General features: G+C 45.7%; 1 protein-coding gene across 16 annotated transcripts in view; it reads left to right on the forward strand.

The window, feature by feature from the left end:
- Positions 1-23,533, forward strand: part of CLOCK (clock circadian regulator) — a 265,133-nt gene that overhangs the window by 102,493 nt on the left and 139,107 nt on the right. For 10 of the 16 annotated variants that reach the window (XM_033945122.1, XM_033945187.1, XM_033945213.1 and 7 more), the window contains 3 exons: positions 3,394-3,483; positions 8,228-8,348; positions 22,455-22,586. In XM_033945122.1, coding sequence (XP_033801013.1) covers positions 3,394-3,483; positions 8,228-8,348; positions 22,455-22,586 — 343 coding nt within the window. Of the gene's footprint in view, positions 1-3,393; positions 3,484-8,227; positions 8,349-22,454; positions 22,587-23,533 lie in introns of those variants that run through there. The other 6 variants (XM_033945179.1, XM_033945222.1, XM_033945114.1 and 3 more) reach the window with 5 other exon arrangements.

Genomic DNA, 23,533 nt, shown 5'->3' on the forward strand with positions numbered 1-23,533 from the left:
GCTTGGTAGATCATCAAAGATCTCAATGACCAAATTTTGCAGGTTCAGATATCAATCATTGAGTACAGAGTGAAAACTCAAAAAGTGTACTAAAGTGCTCAAACTAAGAATTGAAAATAAATAAATAAATGAACTTATCTTAACTACACTACACTAAGATAAGTTCATTTATTTATTTATTTTCAATTCTTAGTTTGAGCACTTTAGTACACTTTTTGAGTTTTCACTCTGTACTCAATGATTGATATCTGAACCTGCAAAATTTGGTCATTGAGATCTTTGATGATCTACCAAGCAGGTATCTGAGAGTACAGGCTGATTATACCTCTTAAACTCTTGATTTACAAGCCCACTCCCATTCCAACATTTCTCCTTCCTTTCCACCAGTCCAACATTTCTTTCTCTCTTCCTCCTGCATGCTTCTTCTCTGGTCCTCCTTCCCTCCCCTAACCAACTTCTCTTTACCTCCATGGGTTCAACTTTTCACTCTGCCCTCTCCTCCTTCCCCCCTCCTGAGTTTGACATTTCTCCTTCCCTCCTTTCTGTCCTCCCCATCCATCTCGCCCTCTCTGAGTCCAACCATTTCTGCCTCCTGCACACTTTTTCTCTCTCCCCTTGCCTCTTCCCTTGAGTGACATCCTTCCCACTCCCCAACCCATGTTCTTTCCCCATGCATCATTTCTCCCTCTATTCCACCCCATGTCCTTTTCTCCCTCTTTCATCACTCTCACTCCTCCTGTAACAATTTTCCTTCCTTCCCTCCCTCCCCCCAATCCCACTCACAGCTAATATGCTCTCTCCCCATCCACCATCTCACCCTCCCCTCCAGTATGTAGCATCTTTCCTTCCCCTCCCCTTCTACCAGATCCAGCAGCACCTCTTCTCCCTTCCCTTTCTCTGCCCCTGTCCAGCATCATCCTTCCTCTCCCCCTGTCCAGCAGTACCCCTTCTCCCTTTCATCCTCCCCCTTCCCCCTGTCCAGCAGTACCCCTTCTCCCCTTCCCTTTCCCCCACTCACAGCTAATATGCTCTCTCCCCATCCACCATCTCACCCTCCTCTCCAGTATGTAGCATCTTTCTTTTCCCTCCCTTTCTACCAGGTCCAGCAGCACCTCTTCTCCCTTTCCCTGCCCCCTGTCCAGCATCACCCCATATCCAGCAGTACCCCTTTTCCCTTCCTCCTTCCATCCTCCCCCTTCCCCCTTGTCCAGCAGTACTTCTCCTGTCTCTAGTGGCAGCTCAATGTGCTTTTAACTTGGTCACACAGCTGCCGCTATGATTAATTTAGACATAGTTTCATCCGGGAGCCTCGGGGCCTTTGCTAGGCTGGCCCGCCTTGACGAAAGAGGAAGTTGCATCATCGAAATGGGCTGGCCTAGCAAAGGCCCCGAGGCTCCCGGATGAAACTGTGTCTAAATTAATCATAGCGGCAGCTTTGTGACCAAGTTAAAAGGACACCGAGCTGCTACTGGTCGGGGTTGGGGGGGTGGGGTACAGAGAGAAATACAAAGGCAGCAGGGAGATGCTGCCTGTAGATATGCATACAAACCTCTGGCCCTACAGGAGGTGCCTCTCGCAGTGAGAGGCAAGTCAGCTAGATGGCACTTCTCCTCCTCCTCAGTGTGCCGAGGCACACAGTTTGCGATACACTGCCTTAAACCCTCCTGTGGTCATCTTGTCAGTTTGGTCACTTTTGGGGCACTTAGACCTGTTTTACTTTGGTCTAAGTTCCGGCATGTGTGTTCTGCCTAGGATGTCCTGGAAAAGCTTTGATTATTGCTTCAAGATGTCCAGGTGGAAGCCCACTCGATTCCTGTCCCTAATACACACCCCAACATGCCCCTTTCAGCTTTGGACACAGAGCAGCTTAGAAGTGCTGCTAGGCATCCTGAAAGTTATTAGGACATCCAAGTGCTAACTTAGGCAGGTTTTTGGACGTTATGCACCTCAAACTGCTTTAGTTTGGAGAGATTATGACCGTTGGTACTCTTGAGAACTGATATGGGTGACCCTTTGGAGGGGGGGAGGGAGGAAAGGAATGCTGGTGTCTTGCGTAATCCCTTGTAAATCTATTCTTAGGCAGTGCTGATGGAGGATGCATGTCTAGTCCTGAATTTCTGAGAGATGGGGATCGAGAGGCGGGGAAGAATACTGGACCCACTGGAAAGGGGGGAAGAAAATAAGTAACGTTAGGTCAGAAGCTGGGAGTTTTGGCACCCTTACTTGCCTGTGCCCTGGACCAGAGACTCCTCTGGTCCTGTTAAGCCAACCTTGCAGAGGACTTTATGCTGCTTTAGCAATAACATTCTGAAGAGTACCAGCAAAACAGTGGTTTCAAATTCGCAGCCCTCGAGCCACATGCGGCTTGCCAGGTAACTATTTTGATGCCCTCGGTATGTTACGCAAGCGCTTTTCTGCGTCTGTATGCGATTGTGAGGTGGAGTTGAGGGTACAGTCATGTACAGATGCAGGAAAGCGCTTGCGTGAGGTTACAGCAGTGAGGCGGGCAACGTTCCAGAACATAAGGTAACCATTGGAGGCAGTGCAGCTTGTGTGTGTGTATGTAATCTCGTGAACTGTCTCGAAATTCAGCACCTCCCCTGGCGGTGACTGCTTGATTTAAGATGGTGGTTGTGTCCAGTGCTGGAGGAGGTGAGAGCTGAAGGTAGTTGCGGATGCGACCACCGGACACGTATGCTCCGCGCAGTAAGCTCCGACCGTCTCTTCCTGTACTAAAGTCGGGCCTCACCAATCTGGAGCTGCATGTCAAAGCAACTCCTGATTGGTGAGGTCCGACTTTAGTACAGGAAGAGGCGGTCGGGTAGGAAATAAAACATTAACATATATACATATATTATTTATTTATTTATTCAATTAATTAATTTTCTATACCGTACTCCCAGGAAAGCTCAGAACGATTTACATGAATTTATTCAGGTTGTTAAGCATTTTCCCCTATCTGTCCTGGTGGGCTCACAATCTATCTAATGTACCTGGGGCAGTGGGAGGATTAAGTTACTTTCCCAGGGTCACAAGGAGCAGTGTATGTTTGAACTCACAACCTCAGGGTGCTGAGGCTGTAGCTTTAACCACTTCACCATGTTCATACTAGTGTGCCTAGATTAATGAAAAGATATGACAAAATTTTACCTTTTTGTGTGTAAAAAGTGCTGTACATGAGGAAAAATGCGGAGGTAATATTTATACTTACTAATAGTGTGCAGCACTACAGAATATATTGGGAGAAATTTAACACACAACATTTGAACAACTTGGTGAATGCATTTATTGAAGCACTTTATTCCCAACCCATGTGATTTTCTCAAATAAAACTTTTGATTTCTATGCTCTTTATTGTTCCTTTTAATTAAATGTTGTCATGTTTAATTTCAGGCTCTTGATGGTTTTTTTCTAGCAATCATGACAGATGGAAATATAATATATGTGTCTGAAAGTGTCACTCCCTTACTTGAACATTTGCCAGTAAGTATCATACTGAGTTTAAATGATTTCTCTCACACATAAAGGAGGTAATTCTATAAGTGGGTACCTCTATTTAGGTGCCCTGATGCTGTTCAGTGAGAGCCTATTTTATATCGGCACCTAGGTACTCATATGCTGTTAGAGAATACCCTAACCTGGTACTGGTGCACCTTGAATCTAGGCATCTGTAGTTAGCATGGTGTAACTGCTGGAGCCTAAATTCAGCAAGGGCACATGAAACTTGTGGTATTTTGTAACTGGCAAAGATAAGTAGCAGTACTTTCTCTGCTTCTCCCATATTCACCCATGTGGACAACCCCTTTGCATTTACATTCTATGCCACTTAAAGAATAATGCATAACTCTTGCAGCCATGTACTGGAGGCTGATAGAAACAAAAATTGCTGCCAAATCTTATAGTTTGGTTTTGGCCAAAACCGAAAACTAAAGTTTGGTTGGGTGAATGTGAACCAATGAGGTCCACTGGGGACTGTGAGTAGAGAATGACATGGTGGTTGTTACCCGCGGGTAGCCGCGGGTAACCCGCCGAAACGGGGAAAGAAAAATAGTGGTCGCTGCGGGGACGGGGACAAGGCCATTCACCGCCCCATAGAGTGGTGAATGGTCTTGTCTCCTCAGTGAGGCAATCAAGGATCGCGCGGTCCAGCAGCCCCCACCATCTCCCTCCCTCCACCTCACCTTATATGCAGAGTTTGCTGGCTTTCTTTTTCGCCCAGCCACATGCTTTCAAAAAGCCATGCACGCGCGGCTGCTCGAGTTATTCGATCTTCTCTGCTGCAACTTCCTGTTTCCGGTTGCGTCAGAGAAGAAGATTGAACAACTGAGCAGCCGCGCATGCGCGGCTTTTTGAACACGTGCGGCTGGGAGAAAAAGAAATCCAGCAAACTCGGCATCTAAAGTGAAGTGGAGGGAGGGAGCTGACGAAATGCTGCAATCGGGCGGGAGGAGGCGCTGTGTGTTCCCGGCTCACACTAGGAAGGAGGGAGTGAAAGAGAGAGATTCTGGGCCAAGGGGATGAAGAGGGAGAGAAAGAAACCCACAGCAGGAAAGAAAGAGGAGGACAGGCAGTGAGCCAGATGCTGGAAGCGGGGGGGAGGGGGAGGGTGAAGCTAGATGGGGTTGAAGAGAAGAGACACATTGGTGTGGAAGAGGAAGAGAGGGGAAATCTGGACACAGGAAGGTAGCAGAAACAGAGGGGAATAGAGACATAAAGGGGACATACATGCCATGGTGATGGTATATGGACACAGGGGGGGGGGCAATGCCATATACATAGGGGAGATATTAGAAATGGGGAAAATAGGAACACAGAAGCGAGATTGTTTGGGGACCAAGCTCGCAGGCTCCAGTGGCTTGCACAAATTACATTGTAACGTGCCACGAAAGTAAGAGGGAGGAAGGTAGATAGGCCGCGCGAGAGGAGCTGAAGGGTGGTAGAAAAGGAACAGATGGTGAAGGAGGGAGGGAAGGGTGGTGGTGGAAAGGAATAGAACAGACATTTAAGGAGGGTGGAGAGGAACAGACCCTGAAGGGAAATGTGGAAGACAGTGGGGAGAAGATGCTGGAAATGAAGAAGACAGATGCCAGAATATGGGGGAGCGGAGGGAAGAAGATGGGTGCCAGACCAATTTGGGGGGGGGGGATGAAGGGATAGGCACAGTAAGAGAGCAAATGGAAGACACAGAGAGAAGACACACAGTGGATGGAAGGAATTGAATGAGAAGATGAGGAAAGCAGAAACCAGACAACAAAGGTAGAAAAAAAATTCTATTTATTTTCTTTTTCTTTTTTTGCTTTGCTTTAGGATAAAGTAGTATATTAGTTATGTTGATAAAAATTTATAAACAAAGTCCTGCCAGCTGAACATCTCTTTCTCTAGTTCAGGAGCCAGAACTTTGATTTATAAGGAAGGAATAAGCTAAATATTGCAGTACTGAGGCTTATATGGATACTGCGGGGACGGGGCGGTGAATGGAATGGCAGTGACGGTGACGGGGCGGTGAAGGGGATGGCGGTGACAGTGACGGGGCGTTGAAGGGAATGACGGTGATGGGGCATTGAAGGGGACGGGCTGGGGATGGGGCAGGGAGGGGGCACACCCATAACAGGAGATTACCATACAGTTCCAGGAACTGCAAACACAGGCTGACAACTGGAAGAACCATTTTGACAAGAACTTCTCAACAAGTATGGCATGTTTAGGTTTCCAAGTCAATGCAGCTGTAATTAAATACATTTTGAGATAGGTACTTTGGGAAAACTTGTAAAAAATATTATGATTGCCAGCTTTTTGCTTTTTATGCTTACCCATACTGTGACCAAGTAACAAGAGAAAGGAACATTGAGATGTTTCCTGTTATAAAACTGATTAAGGACTGGTATGATATAGATTCTTACTACGTAAATAGGGTAAAGGAGTCCAGATACTGGTCTATGCTGCGGACACTATACCAACCTGATGCACAGTCCAGAATAAAAAAGCCCATTGATAGGATGGCCAAAACAATCAAGTTCATGGGACATGACCTCCATAAGTCTATATTTGTTCTATGTCTGCCCACTGTTAATTGTGGCAAATTATAAGCCTTTTGGTGAACATTTAGAGTTGCTCAATTATTTTTTTTTTTAATACATAAAAAATACAATTATAGAATTTATATTAATTTTCTTTCTAAACCTAAATTGTGAGCAAATGCACACGGAAAGAAATTAAAATGCATACCGTATTTTTCGCTCCATAAGATGCACCAGACCATAAGACGCACCCTAGATTTAGAGGAGGAAAACAAGAAAAAAATATTTTGAACCAAATTCTCCCTGCCAGGCTCTGTACCCAACCCCATACTCCTTGTCAGGCCCTGACCCTGTCCCCCCTCTGGTGATCTAGTGGTAGGCAGGGACAGGGCACAGGGCAGGCTGGCCTAGTGGCAGGCAGGCAGGCCCCATATTTCTCACATACCCTAAATCATCCCCCATACCCTCAGTACCTTAAATCATCCCCCCATGTACCCCCCGTACTTCTTTTAATCATACCCTCTGTACTTTTAAAAATCTCTCCCTCCCTCCCTCCCTAGACGGCTATCCTGGTATTTTAAACATCCCCCTACCCCCTGGTACCTTGATGCAATCCTGGTGGTCCAGCACTGCATCGGCAGCCGCCCAAGTCCCCATTTGCTGCGGCAGTGAGACAGGCGCGAGCCCCGAGCGCACCTGCCTGGTCTTGTGCCGCCGCCCGAATGATGTCAGCTCGGTCCAGTGCTGCATCGGCAGGCTCCCCCATTTGCGCCGGAAGCAAAAGGTAGATGCGAGCACCGACCACGCCTGCCTGGTCCCGCACCGCCGCTCAAATGGTGCCGGCAGCTCCCGTGAGTATCGCGAGAACCAACAGCATCATTTGGACGGTGGCGCAGGACCAGGCAGGCGCGTTCGGGGCTCGTGCCTGCCTTTCACTTTCACGGAAGATGGGAGAGCCTGCCAATACAGCGCTGGGCCGAGCTGACACCATTCGGGCGGCGGCACGGAACCAGGCAGGGGCACTCAGGGCTCATGCCTGCCTGGCAGATGGGGACTCGGGTGGCCGTCCAGCAGGGGGGGCCTGCCGATGCAGCGCTGGACCGCCAGGATTACATCAAGGTACCAGGGGTGGGGGGCACATGGTATTCGCTGCATAAGACGCACCCTTATTTCCACCCCCTTTTTGGGGGTGGAAAAAGTGCGTCTTTTGGAGCGAAAAATACGGTACCTTATTTACAGCTCAAAATAGACTTGTTGGCCTAATGATTTATTCTGTAGCGTCCCTTCCAGATTATATGCTCTAGAGGTGTTCAATCCCTTACCGCAATCTGGGAGTTGCAGAAATCCAAACATTTTTCTGCGCATGTGTTCCTCCTACCTTAGAGAGAGAAAGAGAGAGTGAGCCCCTTACAGTTTTCAATTTCTGTGAGCAATTCATGCAGAAGTCTTTTGTTGTTCTCTGCATCTTTTTCTTATTTTTTTTCACTTAGACTGTTTTTCTTGGTGGCTTCAGTGCCGTAAGACCCCATGTGGTGTCCTCTGCCGGAAGAAAGGATTCAGTCACAAGGAGCCGGACTGCTGCCCCTTTAGCACACTTCCCAACTGCTGCCCTGCTCTCTGCCCGAGCTCTCCTCTTGCTGCCCTGCTCTCTGCCCCGACTCTCCTGCTCCCTGCCGCCCTGCTCTCTACCCTGATTTTCCTCTTACCTCACCGCTCTCTGCCCCGACTCTCCTGCTCGCCCTTCCCCGCAGTGCGAGCCGTGGTTTTAACCCACGGGTTTAAAGGAAGTTAAAACCACAGGCTAGCGAAGTAGTAAAAAAACATTTCCAGCTCTGTAAGCATACGCAGACCATCTACAGGCAAAGAAGATGATCTGCGCATGCATTAGGATTGCTCTCTAGCGATCTGTGTAGTCGGTGGGGGGCGTGCCTACGATCGACCTACTTTGCATGTGGGCGCGTTGAGAATCGGTTGCCCGGCCTCGGATTGCCCACGAATCAGATCGGATCCTTGGGCTTAGTGAATCTAGCCCTTAATTTCTTTTTAATGAAGATTAGAATTTAAGGAGAGCAAATACAGAGAAGAAACTAAAGAATTCAGAGAATAGATGAGAGTATGGAGTCTAGGAAGTATGCCTTTTTTCTTATGTGATCTTTTTTCTGCAAGAAATGACTTAAACTGGTTTGTAAGAATTTCTTTTTTCTTTTCAGTCAGATCTTGTAGATCAAAGTATTTTTAATTTTGTCCCAGAGGGAGAATACTCAGAAGTGTATAAAATTCTGTCTTCTCATATGCTGGACCAGGATACACTGACATCAGAACACTTAAAATGTAAGTAATTGTTTTAAGATTGAAATCCCTGTATTTTATGTAAAATATCTTCAAGAAAATGTAGCTTAACAGACCAGTCTCCTTTTACAGAGTGGCACTACAAATTAGTGGTATGATGAATGCAGGAAGTGTTGCTGAAAGAAAGGGTAGTGAAATTCCTAGAATCTAATGCAGTGTCTCGCAAACTATTGTGAACCGGGGCACACTAAAACCTAGTGTCCCCGGCTCGAGACACCCGGAAATGCGCTGGCATCAGCATGATGATGTCACAAGAGAAAGACCCGCTCTGAAGAGAAGGGCCGGCATAGAGATGAGGTGCTGGTGTCAGGAGATTGCTTACAGGACGTGCCTCTCTTCACAAGAGGCACGTCCTGTAGACAGTCATCCGGCACCTCTCCTTTTCCCCAGTGTACCGCGGCACACCAGAAATCTCAGGAGGCACACAGTTTGCAATACATTGATCTAATGGATTACAGGATCCGAAGCGACATGGTTTTACTAAAGGTAAATTGTGCCAAACAAATCTGATTGAATTTTTTGATTGGGTGACCAGAGAATTGGATCATGGGCATATGCTAGATGTTTACTTAGATTTCAGCAAAGCCTTTGACATGGTTCCTCATAGGAGGCTCTTGAACAAACTTGACTGGCTAAAGTTAGGACCCAAAGTGGTGAACTGTATTAGAAACTAGTGGTGAACTGGATTAGAAACTGGTTGACGGACAGACGCCAGAGGTGGTGGTTAATGGAATTCGCTTAGAGGAAGGAAAGGTGAGTAGTGGAGTCCTTCAAGGATCGGTGTTGGAGTCGATCCTGTTCAACATTAACTGTTATATTGTGGTTTACATGCGAACTTCAGCATTTGGGTTATCAGAGCCCCTCATCCTTTTTCACATTTATAAAAGACTTGTGTTGGGTCCATTCATGATAAATGTGGACAGTATCTATATTGTGGTTTTATTGTTTTTTAAATTTTGAATAAACTACAACTGAAGGTCCGAGGACATTGAGTCTCCACAGTCTTGTTTGTTTGCAACATGTTTGTGAGCAATACTGCTGAAGGGTTAGAAGGAAAGGTTTGCTTTTTTGTGGATGATAACCAAGATTTGTAACAGAGTAGACACCTAGGAAGGAGTGGAAAACATGAAAAAGGATCGTCAAAAGTTAGAGGAATTGTCTAATATCTGGCAACTAAGATTCAATGCAAAGATGTGCAGAGCAATGCATTTGAGGATTAGAGATCGGAAGGAGCCGTATGTGCTGGGAGGTGAGAGGCTGATATGCATAGATGGGGAGAGGGACCTTGGGGTGATAGTGTCTGAAAATCTAAAGGCAAAGAAACAATGTGAGAAGGTGGTGGCTGTTGCCAGAAGGATGCTAGGCTGTATAGAGAGAGGCGTATCCAGTAGAAGAAAGAAGGTATTGATACCCCTGTAAAGGTCATTGGTGAGGCCCCACTTGGAGTATTGTTTTCAATTGTGGAGACCGTATCTGGCAAAGGACATAAGACTTGAAGTGGTCCAGACAAAGGCGATAAAAATGGTAGGAGGTTTGCACCAAAAGATGTATGAGGAGAGATTGGAAGCAATTAATATGTATACCCTAGAGCAGGGGTGTCAAAATCCTTCCTCGGGTTTTCATGATTTCCCCCATGAATATGCATGAGATCTATTAACATACAGTGAAAGCAGTGCATGCAAATAGATCTCATGCATATTCATTGGGGAAATCCGGAAAACCCAACTGGATTGTGGTCTTCGAGGAGGGACTTTAATACCCCTGCCCTAGAGGAAAGGAGGGACAGGGGAGATATGAAAATAGTAAAACCAGAGGGCATAATTTGAGGTTGAGGGTTGGTAGACTCAAGAGTAATTTTAGGAAATTCTTCTTTATGGAAAGCGTGGTTGATGCATGAAATGCACTCCCGAGGGAAGTGATAGAGAGGAAAACGGTGACATATTTCATGCATGGAATGCACTTCCAAGGGAGATGATGGAGAGGAAAATGGTGACAGAGTTTAAACAAGCATGGGATTTCTACTCAGAAAATAATGGGTATATATTGAAGGAACTGAGGCCAGTACTGGGCAGACTTGCATGGTTTGTGTCCTGTATATCAGGGTTTCTCAACATGCGTTATGGGGCCGCTCGTCCCCCGCCACTGCTTGCCTGCCGCCGCTGGTTCCTGCTCACTGCCGCAACTCCAGGAAAGTAAGGGCCAGCGTGCAGCAATTGCATGCCGCCGGCCCACAAGCCATTCTCCAGCCAATCTGGCCAAGACCTTCTCTCCGACGTCATAACTGACGTTAGGGGAAGGGCTGTGGGCTGGTGGCGTGCAATCACTGCACGCTGACCCTTCTTACCTTCCTAAAGTTGCAGCGAGTGGCAGCGGCGGTCAGGGGAAGAGGAATCGGTGTCGCTGGACTGGGTAGCAGAGGAATGGGTAGGCAGGCTTCAGCGCGGCAGGGAGGAAGGCAGGCTTTGGCACGTCAGGGAGGGAGGAAGGTTGAAGGACAAAGGCTGGAAGGCAGTGAAGGGGAAGGGGCTTGAACTTAGGACATGGGAGGGAGGGAGGACGAAGGACAAAGGCTGGAAGGCACTGAGGGGGAGGGGGCTCGAACTCGGGACATGGGAAGGACAGAGGGAGCACTAACTTGGGACATGGGAGGGAGGAAGGGGGCTCTAATGGAACATAGGAAGGAGGGAGGGAGGAAAGGGGCACTAACTTGGGACATGAGAGGGAGGGAATAGAAAGGGACAATTGTTGGGCCTGAGTGAGGAAAGGAAGGAAGAAGACTCATGAAATGACCAGACAACAAAGATAGGAAAAATTATTTTATTTTCAATTTAGTGATCAAAATGTCAGTTTTGAGAATTTATATCTGCTGTCTATATTTTGCACTATATTTGTCTATTTTTCTATAGTTGTTACTGAGGTGATATTGCATATTTTAAAGTCATCTTACTTGACATATTTAGAAAAAAAATCCCCGACTATAAATGATGATTAACATTTTATCCCAGGACAAGCAGGCAGCATATTCTCACTGATGGGTGACGTCACAGACGGAGCCTCGGTATGGACACTTCAAGAACTTGAAAAGTTCTCGATAGCCCGCACCGCGCATGCGCGAGTGCCTTCTCCCCAACATAGGTGCGTGGTCCCTCAGTTTTTTAGTTTCCGCGGAGCTAAAAAGTCATGTTTTCAACAGCTGATGAAAAATTTTATTTTCGCTGTCTTCCCACTCTTGCAGTTTTCTGATTTTTTTTTCTTCAGTTTTTTCTTTTCTTGACAGTTTAACACTAAAAATTTTTTTAAAAAGTACACTTATAGTTTATTTTTTCTTTACCGTTGTCAGTTTGGCCTCTGGGGCCTTATGGATCGCCATTTTGTTTTCTCCCCTCTTCATGGCTCTTGTTCCGTGCAGGTTTTTCCTGCCCAATTTTCTTCCATCTGTGAGAATATGCTGCCTGCTTGTCCTGGGATAAAGCACAGTTACTTACTGGTAACAAGTGTTATCCAGGGATAGCAGGCAGATATTCTCACATCCCACCCACCTTCCAGGGTTGGCTTCTTAGCTGGTTTATCTTAACTGAGGGATCGCGCGCCTACGTCGGGCGGGAAGGTACTTGTGCATGCGAGGTGTGGGCTATCAATAACTTTTCAAGTGTCTGTACCGGGTAAGCAGAGTGGGCAGACTTGATGGGCTGTAGCCCTTTTCTGTCGTCATCTTCTATGTTTCTATGTACTGGGGCTTTGTCGGTGACATCGCCCATCAGTGAGAATATCTGCTTCTGTCCCTGGATAACACCTGTTACGGTAAGTAACTGTGCTTTCTCTGCATACAGTGTGCTTTGTGGGGTTTTTTAAAAATAATTTTATGGTTACCATTATGTATTAATAAGATTATATTGTGTGTATATGAAAAATGGAAGGAAGAAATTGCATTACAATTAGTATTATTATTAAGGGGGTGGAGTCAGGAGCAGAGTTTGGGTGAGTCAAGGGCAGAGTTTGGGTGGGTTTGGAGCGGAGTTTGGCTGGGGGTACTTGGTGGGTATTTGTTAGGCTTAGGGGATACTTGGCTTGAAAAGGATGGAAAACACTGCTGTATATGGCCATTCAGTTGAGGACAGGCAGGGGAGGGCTGGGATGGATTAGATGGGCTGGAGTGAGCTTTGACCAGAGACTCCAGTAGATAGAACCTAAGCACACTATGGGGCAGAGCTCTGGGTTTCTGGTCCAGAAATATCTAAGAAATTATTATTAAATTATTAATTTATAGAGCATGTACAGTTGGGCAGACTGGATGGACCATTCGGGTCTGTATCTGCCATAATTTACTATGTTACTATGTAAGCCCATATCTAGATTTTCAGAAGGCATTCAACAAGGTCCCGCATGAACGTCTACTTCAAAAAATTGCAAGCCAAGGATTCGAGGGTGATATACTTACGTGGATTAAAAACTGGTTGGCGGATAGGAAACAGAGAGTGGGGTGTAAATGGACAATACTGGAAAAGCATCACGAGTGTAGTGATGCAGGGTTTGGAGTTCGGGCCTGTGCTCTTTAACATATTTATAAACGACCTAGAAATTGGCACGACAAGTGAGGTGATTAAATTTGCGGACGATACAAAGTTATTTAGAGTAGTGAGGACACAGAAGGATTGCGAAGACCTACAACGAGACATAAACACACTCGAGGAATGGGCTGCGAAATGGCAAATGAGGTTCAACGTGGATAAGTGCAAGGTGATGCATGTCGGTAACAAAAATCATATGCACTAATACAGGATGTCCGGTGCTATACTTGGTGAGAGCCCCCAGGAAAGAGACTTGGGAGTACTTGTAGACAAGACAATGAAATCGTCCGCACAATGCGCTGCAGTGGCGAAAAGGGCAAACAGAATGCTAGAAATGATTAAGAAGGGGATCACAAACAGATCTGAGAAGGTTATCATGCTGCTGTACTGGGCCATGGTACGCCCCCATCTGGAATACTGCATCCAACACTGGTCGCCGTACATGAAAAAGGACATAGTACTACTTGAGAGGGTCCAGAGGAGAGCAACAAAAATGGTTCAGGAATTGGAGGAGTTGCCGTACAATGAGAGGCTAGAGAAACTGGGCCTCTTCCCCCTTGAAAAGAGGAGACTGAGAGGGGACATGATTGAAACATTCAAGCTATTGAAGAGAATTGACATAGTAGAGAAAGAGAGATTGTTCACCATCCCCAAGGTGAAGAGAACGAGAGGGCACTTGCTAAAGTTAAAAGGGGATAGATTCCGTACAAATGTAAGGAAGTTCTTCTTTACCTAGAGAGTGGTAGAAATCTGGAACGCTCTTCCAGAGGCTGTTATAGGAGAAAGCACCCTTCAGGGATTCAAGAAAAGATTAGATAAGTTCCTGCTGGACCAGAACATACACAGATAAGGCTAGACTCAAATTCTTTGACCTAAGGGCCGCCCTGTGAGTGGACTGCTGGGCACTATGGACCCAGCAGCAGCAATTCTTATGTTCTTTTATTGCAGAGAAGCCCATTCAAATCCCATGATCTTCTTTGCATTTAGTGCATGCTAGTTGGTAGCACAATTTTGTAAAAGGAGCCCACTGAAGCTTATCATTAAATCTATCCTTTAAATATATTAAAATATTTTAACATTCAAACGTATCTTTAGAAAGAGAAATGCTGATACAGTAGATTCTCTGTTAACCGGAACTCAATTAACCAGAACTCTCAAGCAACCAAAAAAAAAAAATTCTTAAGAAATACTGTTAACACATTAAATAAAAATGAAAATAAAATCAATTTCTGGCAGAAATTTAAGTGTAAACTTAGAACGCCACATCTGAGTACCACATATCCGGTACTTTGTCTGGAACAGTTTATGGTATGGCAACTAGTATGGGGTATAGTATTAGGCCTGTTTTTAATAGTAACTCTCAAGCAACCAGAAACTACATTTCCAGTGCAATAGATGAGACATTCTAGACCAGTGTTTCTCAACTCAGTCCTGGAGTACCCCCTTGTCAGTCAGGTTTTCAGAATATCCATAATGAATTTGCATAAACTTGATTTGCATACACTGCCTCTATTATATGCAAATTTCTGTCATGCATATTCATTGTGGATATTAGAGAATGACACGAGGGAAAAATTTATCACCGTTCCCGCCCTGTTCCTGTGAGCTCAGTCCCCGTCCCCGCCCTGCAAACTGTTAGATACCATCTGCACAAGCCTCGAATAGTTATGATTTTATACTGAACTTATTTTATTAAAGTATAAAAAGAGACAATATTCTGTATAGTTGTCATTTTATAAACACAAATAATACAGAGCAAGGATCAACAAAACCGCTATCTCCCCTCCCTTTCACAAATATCTCCTCCACTATTGTGAAAACTGAACAAACCAAATTATTACAGAATGCTACATAGAAAATTCAAGCTAACAGAATACTTTAGTCACACATGTCATGAATAGTGTTAGGGGAGTGCAACTAGGGCAACTGCCCCCTGGTCAGAGAGAGAGCCCTAAGCCAGCTGGAAACTAAAGAAGCACAGTCTGGGCTTTGCAGTCCTCAGTTCTGTTTAATACCAGCTCTAACAGGATACATATTTCAAATCTGAAATATTGTAATCACAAAATATGAAATAAATTAATTTTTTTCTACTTTTTGTTGTCTGGTAATTTTATTCTTCTAATCACATTGGTCTCAGGCTTTGGTTTTGGGTTCCTTCTGTCTTCATCGTGGTATGGCTGGCCCCTGAAGGTAAAATAGGCTCAAGAGGAGCTGGGGAAGAGATGCCGAGTCTAACATGGACGCAATTTTTTTTACCACAGGAGCAAGACTTTTCACCGTTCCCACGGGGAGGTAAAAGGTCTTGTCCCCATTCCTGCAGTAAACCATTTTCAAATGTCTCCATTCCTTCGGGTTTACCGTGGTAAACAGTCCCCGTTTCATTCTGTAGTGGATATCCTGAAAATCTGACTGGCAAGTGGGGTATTCCAGGACCGAGTTGAGAAACACTGTTCTAGACAATAGGGTTATTTTCCCATACTCAAATGCTGCAGAAGGAATCCACTCTGGATTTTTCACTCTGCCTCCAGTATACTTCATACTCAGACCAATTTAGCGCCCTTTACAGCTGTGTGTGTTCTGCTCTCCTCATTTTATTGTTCTAATTTTGACATAGTTTGTCCCCTTTGAGGGAATATTCACATTTGAAGCAAATTTGGAGCTCTGCCTGCTTGAGAATTCACAGATTTCGGTCTGTAGCTGACAGGCCGATCCTTTTGGGTACCTGTTAGCCAGTCTGCATAGTTGTCATTGGAGCGCAGGGTCTTCCCTGAAGTAGTCTCACCTTCTGTTTAGCAGGGGTCGAGCGCAGTCTGTTAGGCATGCTTAGGGGGCTCAATGGTGTTCTGCAGCGTGCCGGCTGCGTTTTTGCACCTGCACCTGTCCTGGTGCACATCTGGTGGTCCACAGGGGTGGAGGCATAGTCAGACAGTGGAGTCTGACCGGCAGCCTGAAGATCAGATTTGAGAAAGCATTCCCAGCATTGTGGCAGTGAATTTTTTTCTAGCTACTAAAGAGAGCTGGAAGCAGGTGTAGCCCAATGTATAAGGTCACTCAGAACTGACAGCTTGTGAGAAACATTGGGGAAAGTTTAAAATGAGAGGTTTTCTGTGTTTCTAAGTGTTCCCCCTCCTGAAAAAATCCTAAAATTGCTGGTTTTAAGTTTTGGGAAGTGTAAAAAATATCGCGTTTTTGGTGTGAATTTGGTACCAGTGGCCATCTTGGATTTTTAAGGCTCTTTTTTTTTCTTCTTCTCCCTACTTGTTCAAAACTTCATTTTTTGCCTGGAAAACTGTTGGGATGGAGTCCTCAGGATCTTCTCATGTGAATTCATGTCAGGTTGGTGCAGATTTAGTGCTTTTGGAGCGTCCTTGTGCCATGTGCCGCAACTGGGGTGGGGGTGGGTGGGCTGTAGCCACCAGCTCAGCTGCCTTCTCATAGAAGCAGGTGACTAAACGCTTGGCTAGCCTGGTGGAGCGACCTCCATTGCTTTTGGAACGCGACATGGCTGGTTCCTTGGTCAGCCAGGCTGCGGATCCTCCACAGCCTAAGCAGCACAAATTTAAGTCATTTAAGAGTGACTCTATGCCCCAGAGACCAGATACTTTCTCTGACTTTATGAAGTTTTTGTGTTCAGAATTTCAAAGAACATAAGAACTGCCATCTCCGGATCAGACCTTCGGTCCATCAAGTCTGGCGATCCGCACACGCGGAGGCCCTGCCAGGTGTACACCTGGCGTAATTTATAGTCCACCATATCCTTATATGCCTCTCTTAAGGAGATATGCATCTAGTTTGCTCTTGAAGCCTAGGACGGTTGATTCCGCAATAATCTCCTCTGGGAGGGCATTCCAGGTGTCAACCACTCTCTGAGTGAAGCAGAACTTCCTGACATTAGTCCTGAACCTGTCCCCCCATAGCTTCATTACATGTCCTCTAGTCCGTGTCAAATTGGACAATGTAAATAATCTTCTCTGCTCTATTTTGTCGATTCCTTTCAGTATTTTGAAGGTCTCGATCATATCCCCACGCAGTCTCCTTTTCTCAAGGGAGAACAATCCTAGTGTTATAAGTCTGTCCTCGTATTCCAGTTTCTCCATACCCTTCACCAGTTTTGTTGCTCGTCTCTGCACCCTCTCCAGCAGTTTTATATCCTTCTTTAGGTAAGGAGACCAATGTTGGACGCAGTATTCCAAGTGTGGTCTGACCATTGCCCTATAAAGCGGCATTATAACTTTCTCCGATCTACTCGAGATTCCTTTCTTTATCATGCCCAACATTCTATTTGCCTTCTTTGCCGCTGCCGCGCATTGTGCCGACGGCTTCAGGGTCCTATCTATCAGTACACCCAGGTCCTTTTCTTGTTCACTCTTCCCCAGAGTTGCACCTGACATTGTATACTCGTATTCCTTATTCTTATTGCCTAAATGCATTACCTTGCATTTCTCCACATTGAACTTCATCTGCCATTTCTCCACCCATGTTTCTAACCGACACAAGTCACTCTGGAGTTTCTCTCTATCCTCCTGCGATCTGATCGCCCGGCATAGTTTTGTATCGTCTGCAAACTTGATGATCTCACTGGATGTTCCTTCCTCCAGGTCATTGATATAAATATTAAAAAGGATCGGCCTAAGTACCGAGCCCTGGGGTACACCACTAGTCACTGTTTTGCTGCTGGGCAGTCTCCTTACCCCCCTAAAGTATCTTGGTACCCTTGGGGAAGTCCCTGCCTCCACCTGCTACGAATGTTGCTCTACCTGCTCGTGTTCTGGGGGATCTGGATGCTGTTCCTGACCTCTCTGATGCATTGTTTTGACAGTGCAGCCCTTCCTGGATCAGGGGACTCGGACTTGTGTGCTGGGTCTGTGGATCCCTGGAGGTTCCAATTCCTGGTGATGATCCTCCTGTCCTGCGCTTATTTAAGTTTGCTGCTCTGCCTCATCTTATTGCTGAATCTTTGCAGGAATTGAACTTAGTGACTCATCCGGCTCCATCCACTTCTTTTTCTTCCTGGCTTTGTAGTATATGCACGCAATTTGCGACCTTTCTCTGGCATCCAGACATGAGTTTTATGGTCCTTTGAAGAGTTCTAGAGCTATGTCCCGCTTTTATCTGCTGGCCCATAAATGTTAGAAGCTTTTGGGGCAGCCCAAGGTAAATTCCTTGGTGGCACAGGTGACTTAGCACATCTCTCTTCTCAGTGATGGGGGAGTTGTGTTAAATGATATTTAGGACTGCTGTGTGGATGTGGTCCTCAGGACACTTTTTGAAATGGCCAATTTAGGCATCAAGGCTCCTGTGGTGATGTCTTTTGTTGCACGCGCACGCTAGAGGTTGATGCGTTGGAGCCTCCTCCTCAGCTTCTAATAGCTGGGACGGATTACTTTATATGACCTTTTGAAAGTGCTGGCTAAAGTGTCGGCATCTATCATTTCAGCCCACTGAATACTCTGGGTCAGGCAATGGACTGCTGACTCCACTTTCAAGGCCACTTTAGCGAGGCTGCCTTTTAAGGGGCCATTATTATTTGGCAAAAACCTGGATGACCTCATGGATTCGGCAATGGACCGTCACCCCAAAACTCTGCCTGATAGTAGATCAAGATCCTCCAGGGGTTCTAGTCATTCTAATTTTTGTGGCTCAGGTGCTCCAGACAGTATGCACATTCCACATTGCAGAGAATTTCCCAGAGCTCCCGAAGTCAGTACGCCAGCTACAGGCGGTCCCAACTTTCTGCCGCCCGTCCTGCACACCCTGCCAGAAACTCACAATGATGCCAGGACGCAGGATGCCCCACTGCAAATAGAGGGCCGGCTCTCAGAGTTTCTGCCTGCCTAGATGCGATTTACAGCAGACCAGTGGGTTTTGCACATTATTCAATCAAGCTCCAAGCTGGAATTTGCCCAGTCTCTGTCAGATTGGTCTTGTTTCTTCGTCCGGAGGCCTGGACAAAGTGCTCAGAGTCCAGGCTACTGTTCAGCACTTACTGGATATTCAAGCTATAGAGCCAGTACCACGCAATCTCGGGCTCAGGCAGATACTCTATATACTTTATCATGCCAAAGAAAGGCTCAGAAGTTTTGAGGCCTATTTTGGATTTGTGGCATGTGAATGCGGCTCTTAAGATTCCCTGCTTCCAAATGGAGACTGAGCGGTCGGTCATTTCAGCAGTGGCTTTGGGGGAATTTCTGGCCTCCCTAGATCTTACGGAGGTGTACTTACACATTCCCATATTTCCGGCCCATCACAAGTTCTGCGATTTCATGTTCTGGGACAGCATTACCAGTTCTCTGCCCTGCCTTTTGGGCTGGCGACAGCACATCGTACCTTCACCAAGGTGATGGTGGTAGTGGCAGTTTACCTGATGAAGATGGGGTTGCCAGTTCACCCTTATCTAGATGACTGCTTGATCGCTGGCTGAGGGACAATGTAGAGTGGAGCAGGTGCTCTAGGTGCTGGTAGACCTGGGTTGGATTGTCAACTTCAGGAAGAGCCATCTGATGTCCACACAGTCACTGGAATACCTGGAAATTCTCTTCAATACGGCTGTGGGCTGTGTCTACCTGTCTGTGAATCTCAGACAGAAGCTGTGTGTCCAGATTTCTGCTCTTTTGGAGAAGTCGGCTCCTTAGGCGTGGGATTATCTTCCAGTTCTGGGATCCATGGTTGTCACGCTGGATGTAGTCCCTTGGGTGAGAGCGAACATACACCCTCTTCAACATGACTTACTCTCTTGCTGGGCACCCCACCGAGATGTCTTGCAGATGTGCCTGCCATGGACTTTGGAGATCCGAGCAAGCGTGGCCCGGTGGTTTCTCCTGCAGTCACTCAGCAAGGGCATTCTGCTTCACATTGCCTCCTGAATTGTGGTAATGACGGATGCCAGCCTTCGGAGCTGGGTAGCTCACTGCAGTTGTTGTCCTATACAGGGTTGTTGGACTCCGACACACAGAAAGTGGTCAATCAGCTGACTAGAGCTCCAAGCCATTTGTCTGGCCTTGATGAGATTACAGAAGACCCTGGAGGGCAAAGCGGTAAGGGTCTTCTCTGACAATGTGACGGCAGTAGACTGTCAATCACAAGGGAGGAACTAAGAGTATTCCTTTGGCTAAGGAAGCCCACCTTCTTTTGTATGGGCGGAACATCATCTGGTGCTGATGGCAGTCCATGTGGCAGGAGTGGACAATGTTCAAGCAGACTTCCTCAGCAGACAGACTTTGGATCCGGGTGAGTGGGGCCTATCCCCAGAGGTGTTCCAAGCAATTGTGGGGCACTGGGGGCAGTCCTGCATCGATCTCATGGCCATGGCAAGAAACAAGAAGGCGAAGATCCGAGCCAGGAAGCGAGGGGCTCTAGGCTCTGGTGCAAATGTGGCCTCCTTGTGTCCTTCCGTACGTCTTTCATTCTTGGCCCATGATCAGCTGTGTCATTCATAGGATTACAGCTCATTTCGTCTGCATTCTTCTGGTAGCTCCAGATTAGCCTCGAAGACTGTGGTATGTCTGTGCGTGGGTCGCAGCCTGCACCTAAACGTCTCTCTGGACCTTCTCTTTCAGGGTCCAGTAGCCATGAAAGCTCCGGGTCACTTTGCTCTTACGGCATGGCTTTTGAGCGCGCAGCCTTAGAGCATAAAGAATATTCTGCCCTTGTGTTGATACGCTTTTCAAGTCTAAGAAGTCGCCTAGGGTGTCGGCCTACACTAAAGCGTGGAAGACCTTCCAACATTGGTATGCCCAAGACCAGGTGGTTTCTTATTCGACTCTGGTCTTGCGGATTCTTACCCTTCTTTAGGCTGGTTTGGATAAAGGCCTCTTTGTGGTATCTCTGCAGGTCCAGGTTACCAAACTGTCCTGTTTTAGATCCCGGGACAGTCTGTCCTCTTTGGTGTTGCATCCTGATATTGCTCATTTCTTGAAGGGGGCTCTTCGTGTCAGGCCAGTGGTTAAATATCCTTTCCTGGCCTGAGAATTTACCTTGGTGCTGTCTAGCCTTACCAAAGCTCCCTTTGAGCCTCTTCGGGATGCTTCCTTCTTACACTTGGCAATCAAGACTGGTTTTCTGGTCGCCATTACTTCTGCAAGTAGGGTTTCAGAACTGCAGGCGTTGTCTTGTCGAGACCCCTTTCTCTGAGTTTCGGAGGCAGGGTTTTATCTGCGGACAGTTCTTTCCTTCTTGCTGAAGGTTGTTTCAACTTTCCAGGTCAATCAGAAAGTGTGTTTGCCTGCCTTTCAGCTGACAGGTTTCAGAACACAGGTTCGCCTTTTGATGAAACTAGACGTGTGCAGGGTTCTCCTGCGTTATTTGGAGGTCACTAATGAGTTCCATCTCTCTGACCATCTGTTTGTGCTGACTCATTTAATTAAGCGGGATGCTCTGGCTTCTAAGGCCACAATCTCTAGATCAGGGGTGTCCAACCTGTGGCCCGAGGGCCGCATGCGGCCCCGTGAAGTATTTTGTGTGGCCCCAGTTGAGGGCGATGCAGTGTTTTCCTCTGCTGCCTCTGGGTGTTTACTGTCTTTCCAGCTCCCTTCTCTGTCTTGCTGTAGTGTTTGTGCGGCCCCAGAAACATTTTTTTCGGCCAATGCGGCCCAGGGAAGCCAAAAGGTTGGACACCCCTGCTCTAGATGGATCCGAAGAGTCATTTTGTCAGCCTACATTATTTCTGTGCCACAGTCTCCTGTTTCTATCAAGGCCGAAGCTTGTTCTGTTCCTACTGAAGAGATTTGCAGGGCGGCAACATGGTCTTCTCTTCATACATTTGCCAAATTCTACAGAGTGGATGTTGCTGCAAGACAGGACTTGGCCTTCGAGTCCTCGGTCTTAAGGGCCGGCGCAGCAAGCCCACCCTGACTATGTGGGGGACTGCTTTGGTACATCTCTACTGTCTAGAATGTCTCACCTATTGCACTAGAAAAAGAGATTATGCACTTACCCTAGTAAGCTCTTTTCCAGTTGATAGATGAGACATTCTAGACTCCCCGCCCTGTCCTTGCTGTGCCTGCTTACAGCCTATATATGCTTCTCTAATCTGATTCTTGGAGGCCAGTCAGCCCTTAGGGGTTGAGAAGAATTTGTATATATGTTCAACTTGTTGGGGAGTAGTTACTGAGCTCCTTTGAAGCCTGTGTTGGCGGTTAATGATACTCTTTAGTTATATTTGAGCAGAACAATGGTTTAGCCTGTTAGAGGTGCCTCTACTTCACATATGTGGGTGCCTCTCAGTGTTTGGGTACTGACTGTAGAGGGCACTAAACTGGTCTGTGAAGTACACTGGAGGCAGAGTGAAAAATCCGGAGTAGATTTATTCTGCAGCACGCAAGTATGGGGAAATAACTATTATCTAGATTCAGAATGTCTCACCTATCTACTCGAAAAGAGCTTACCAGGGTAAGTACATAATATTTTTTTATCCAGCAAATATCAATCCCCATGGGTGCCGGTTAACTGAGAGTCTACTGTGAATAGCTTCTTTGTAAACATGCATGACTTTCATTTTCCTACTATTTATTTCATTGCATAGATTTTTCATTCTTTCCAGCAAAAAATCAATCAGAATTTTGTTGCCATATGCTGCGAGGAACAATAGACCCTAAAGAGCTGCCTACATATGAATATGTAAAATTTATAGGAAATTTCAAATGCTTAAATAATGGTAAGCCATCAAGTTTTTGCAAATTATTTGTAACAGAATAAAATGACATATTTTGGGATTTGCTTGTCAATTTAGCTAAATATTAAAAATGTAATATGTTTGTAAGTGCACAGTTGGTATTTCTTGCTGATGTACTAAAGTATATTTTTCTGCAAGCACTATTTTGCAACTATACACAAAAATGGGAGTCTCAAAAGGCTCATACCAATTTATTACAAGATAACCGAACACAAGTGGTGTCCAACCAGCAAGTACAAAAAATATATATGATAACACTATAATTATATTTATTTTTGATTAAGGAGGAAAAAAGACCTCGTTGGGGTAGGCAAACTCACTAGAAATAGAAATAGTGAGTCTGCCTACCCCAGTGAGGTCTTTTTTTCTTCCTTAATCAAAAATAAATATAATTATAGTGTTGTTATCATATATATTTGTTGTACTTGCTGGTTGGGCACCACTTGTGTTCGGTTATCTTGCACTATTTTGCTACAGAAAATTTTGTATAACTTCTGTGAAGGCTGTTTTGGTGAAAAATATTTTTTGAAATTTTTCATGTAGTTTTATTATGCACTAATTGAGCTGCTTTTCATAATTTTGCATTTCAGTAGCACATTAACATTATTTTAAATAACATTTTATACGTGGGAAACTGTACAAAATTTTACTGTTTGTGAAGGAAATTCTTTTTGCAAAGTCTGCTTTTTACCCTGTTGCAAATAATGCAGAAGCACCTATGTTGTCTTTGTAAAATAGTTTAAAGTACTGTAGTTGCCTTTTTGAATTTTTGGCATGAGTTTCCCCATTATAAAATTACCGCTGTGCACTGACAGCTCACGCAACACAAAATCTTTTGCATATTATATTAACTTAAAATCAATGAAAATAAAATAAATAATGTTATTGAGTTAACAATGTTATTGAGTTACTCCCTGCGACTTCAGTCA

The sequence above is a fragment of the Geotrypetes seraphini genome, chromosome 1, assembly GCF_902459505.1.
Source record: "Geotrypetes seraphini chromosome 1, aGeoSer1.1, whole genome shotgun sequence".
In the NCBI taxonomy this organism is placed as follows: Eukaryota; Metazoa; Chordata; class Amphibia; order Gymnophiona; family Dermophiidae; genus Geotrypetes; species Geotrypetes seraphini.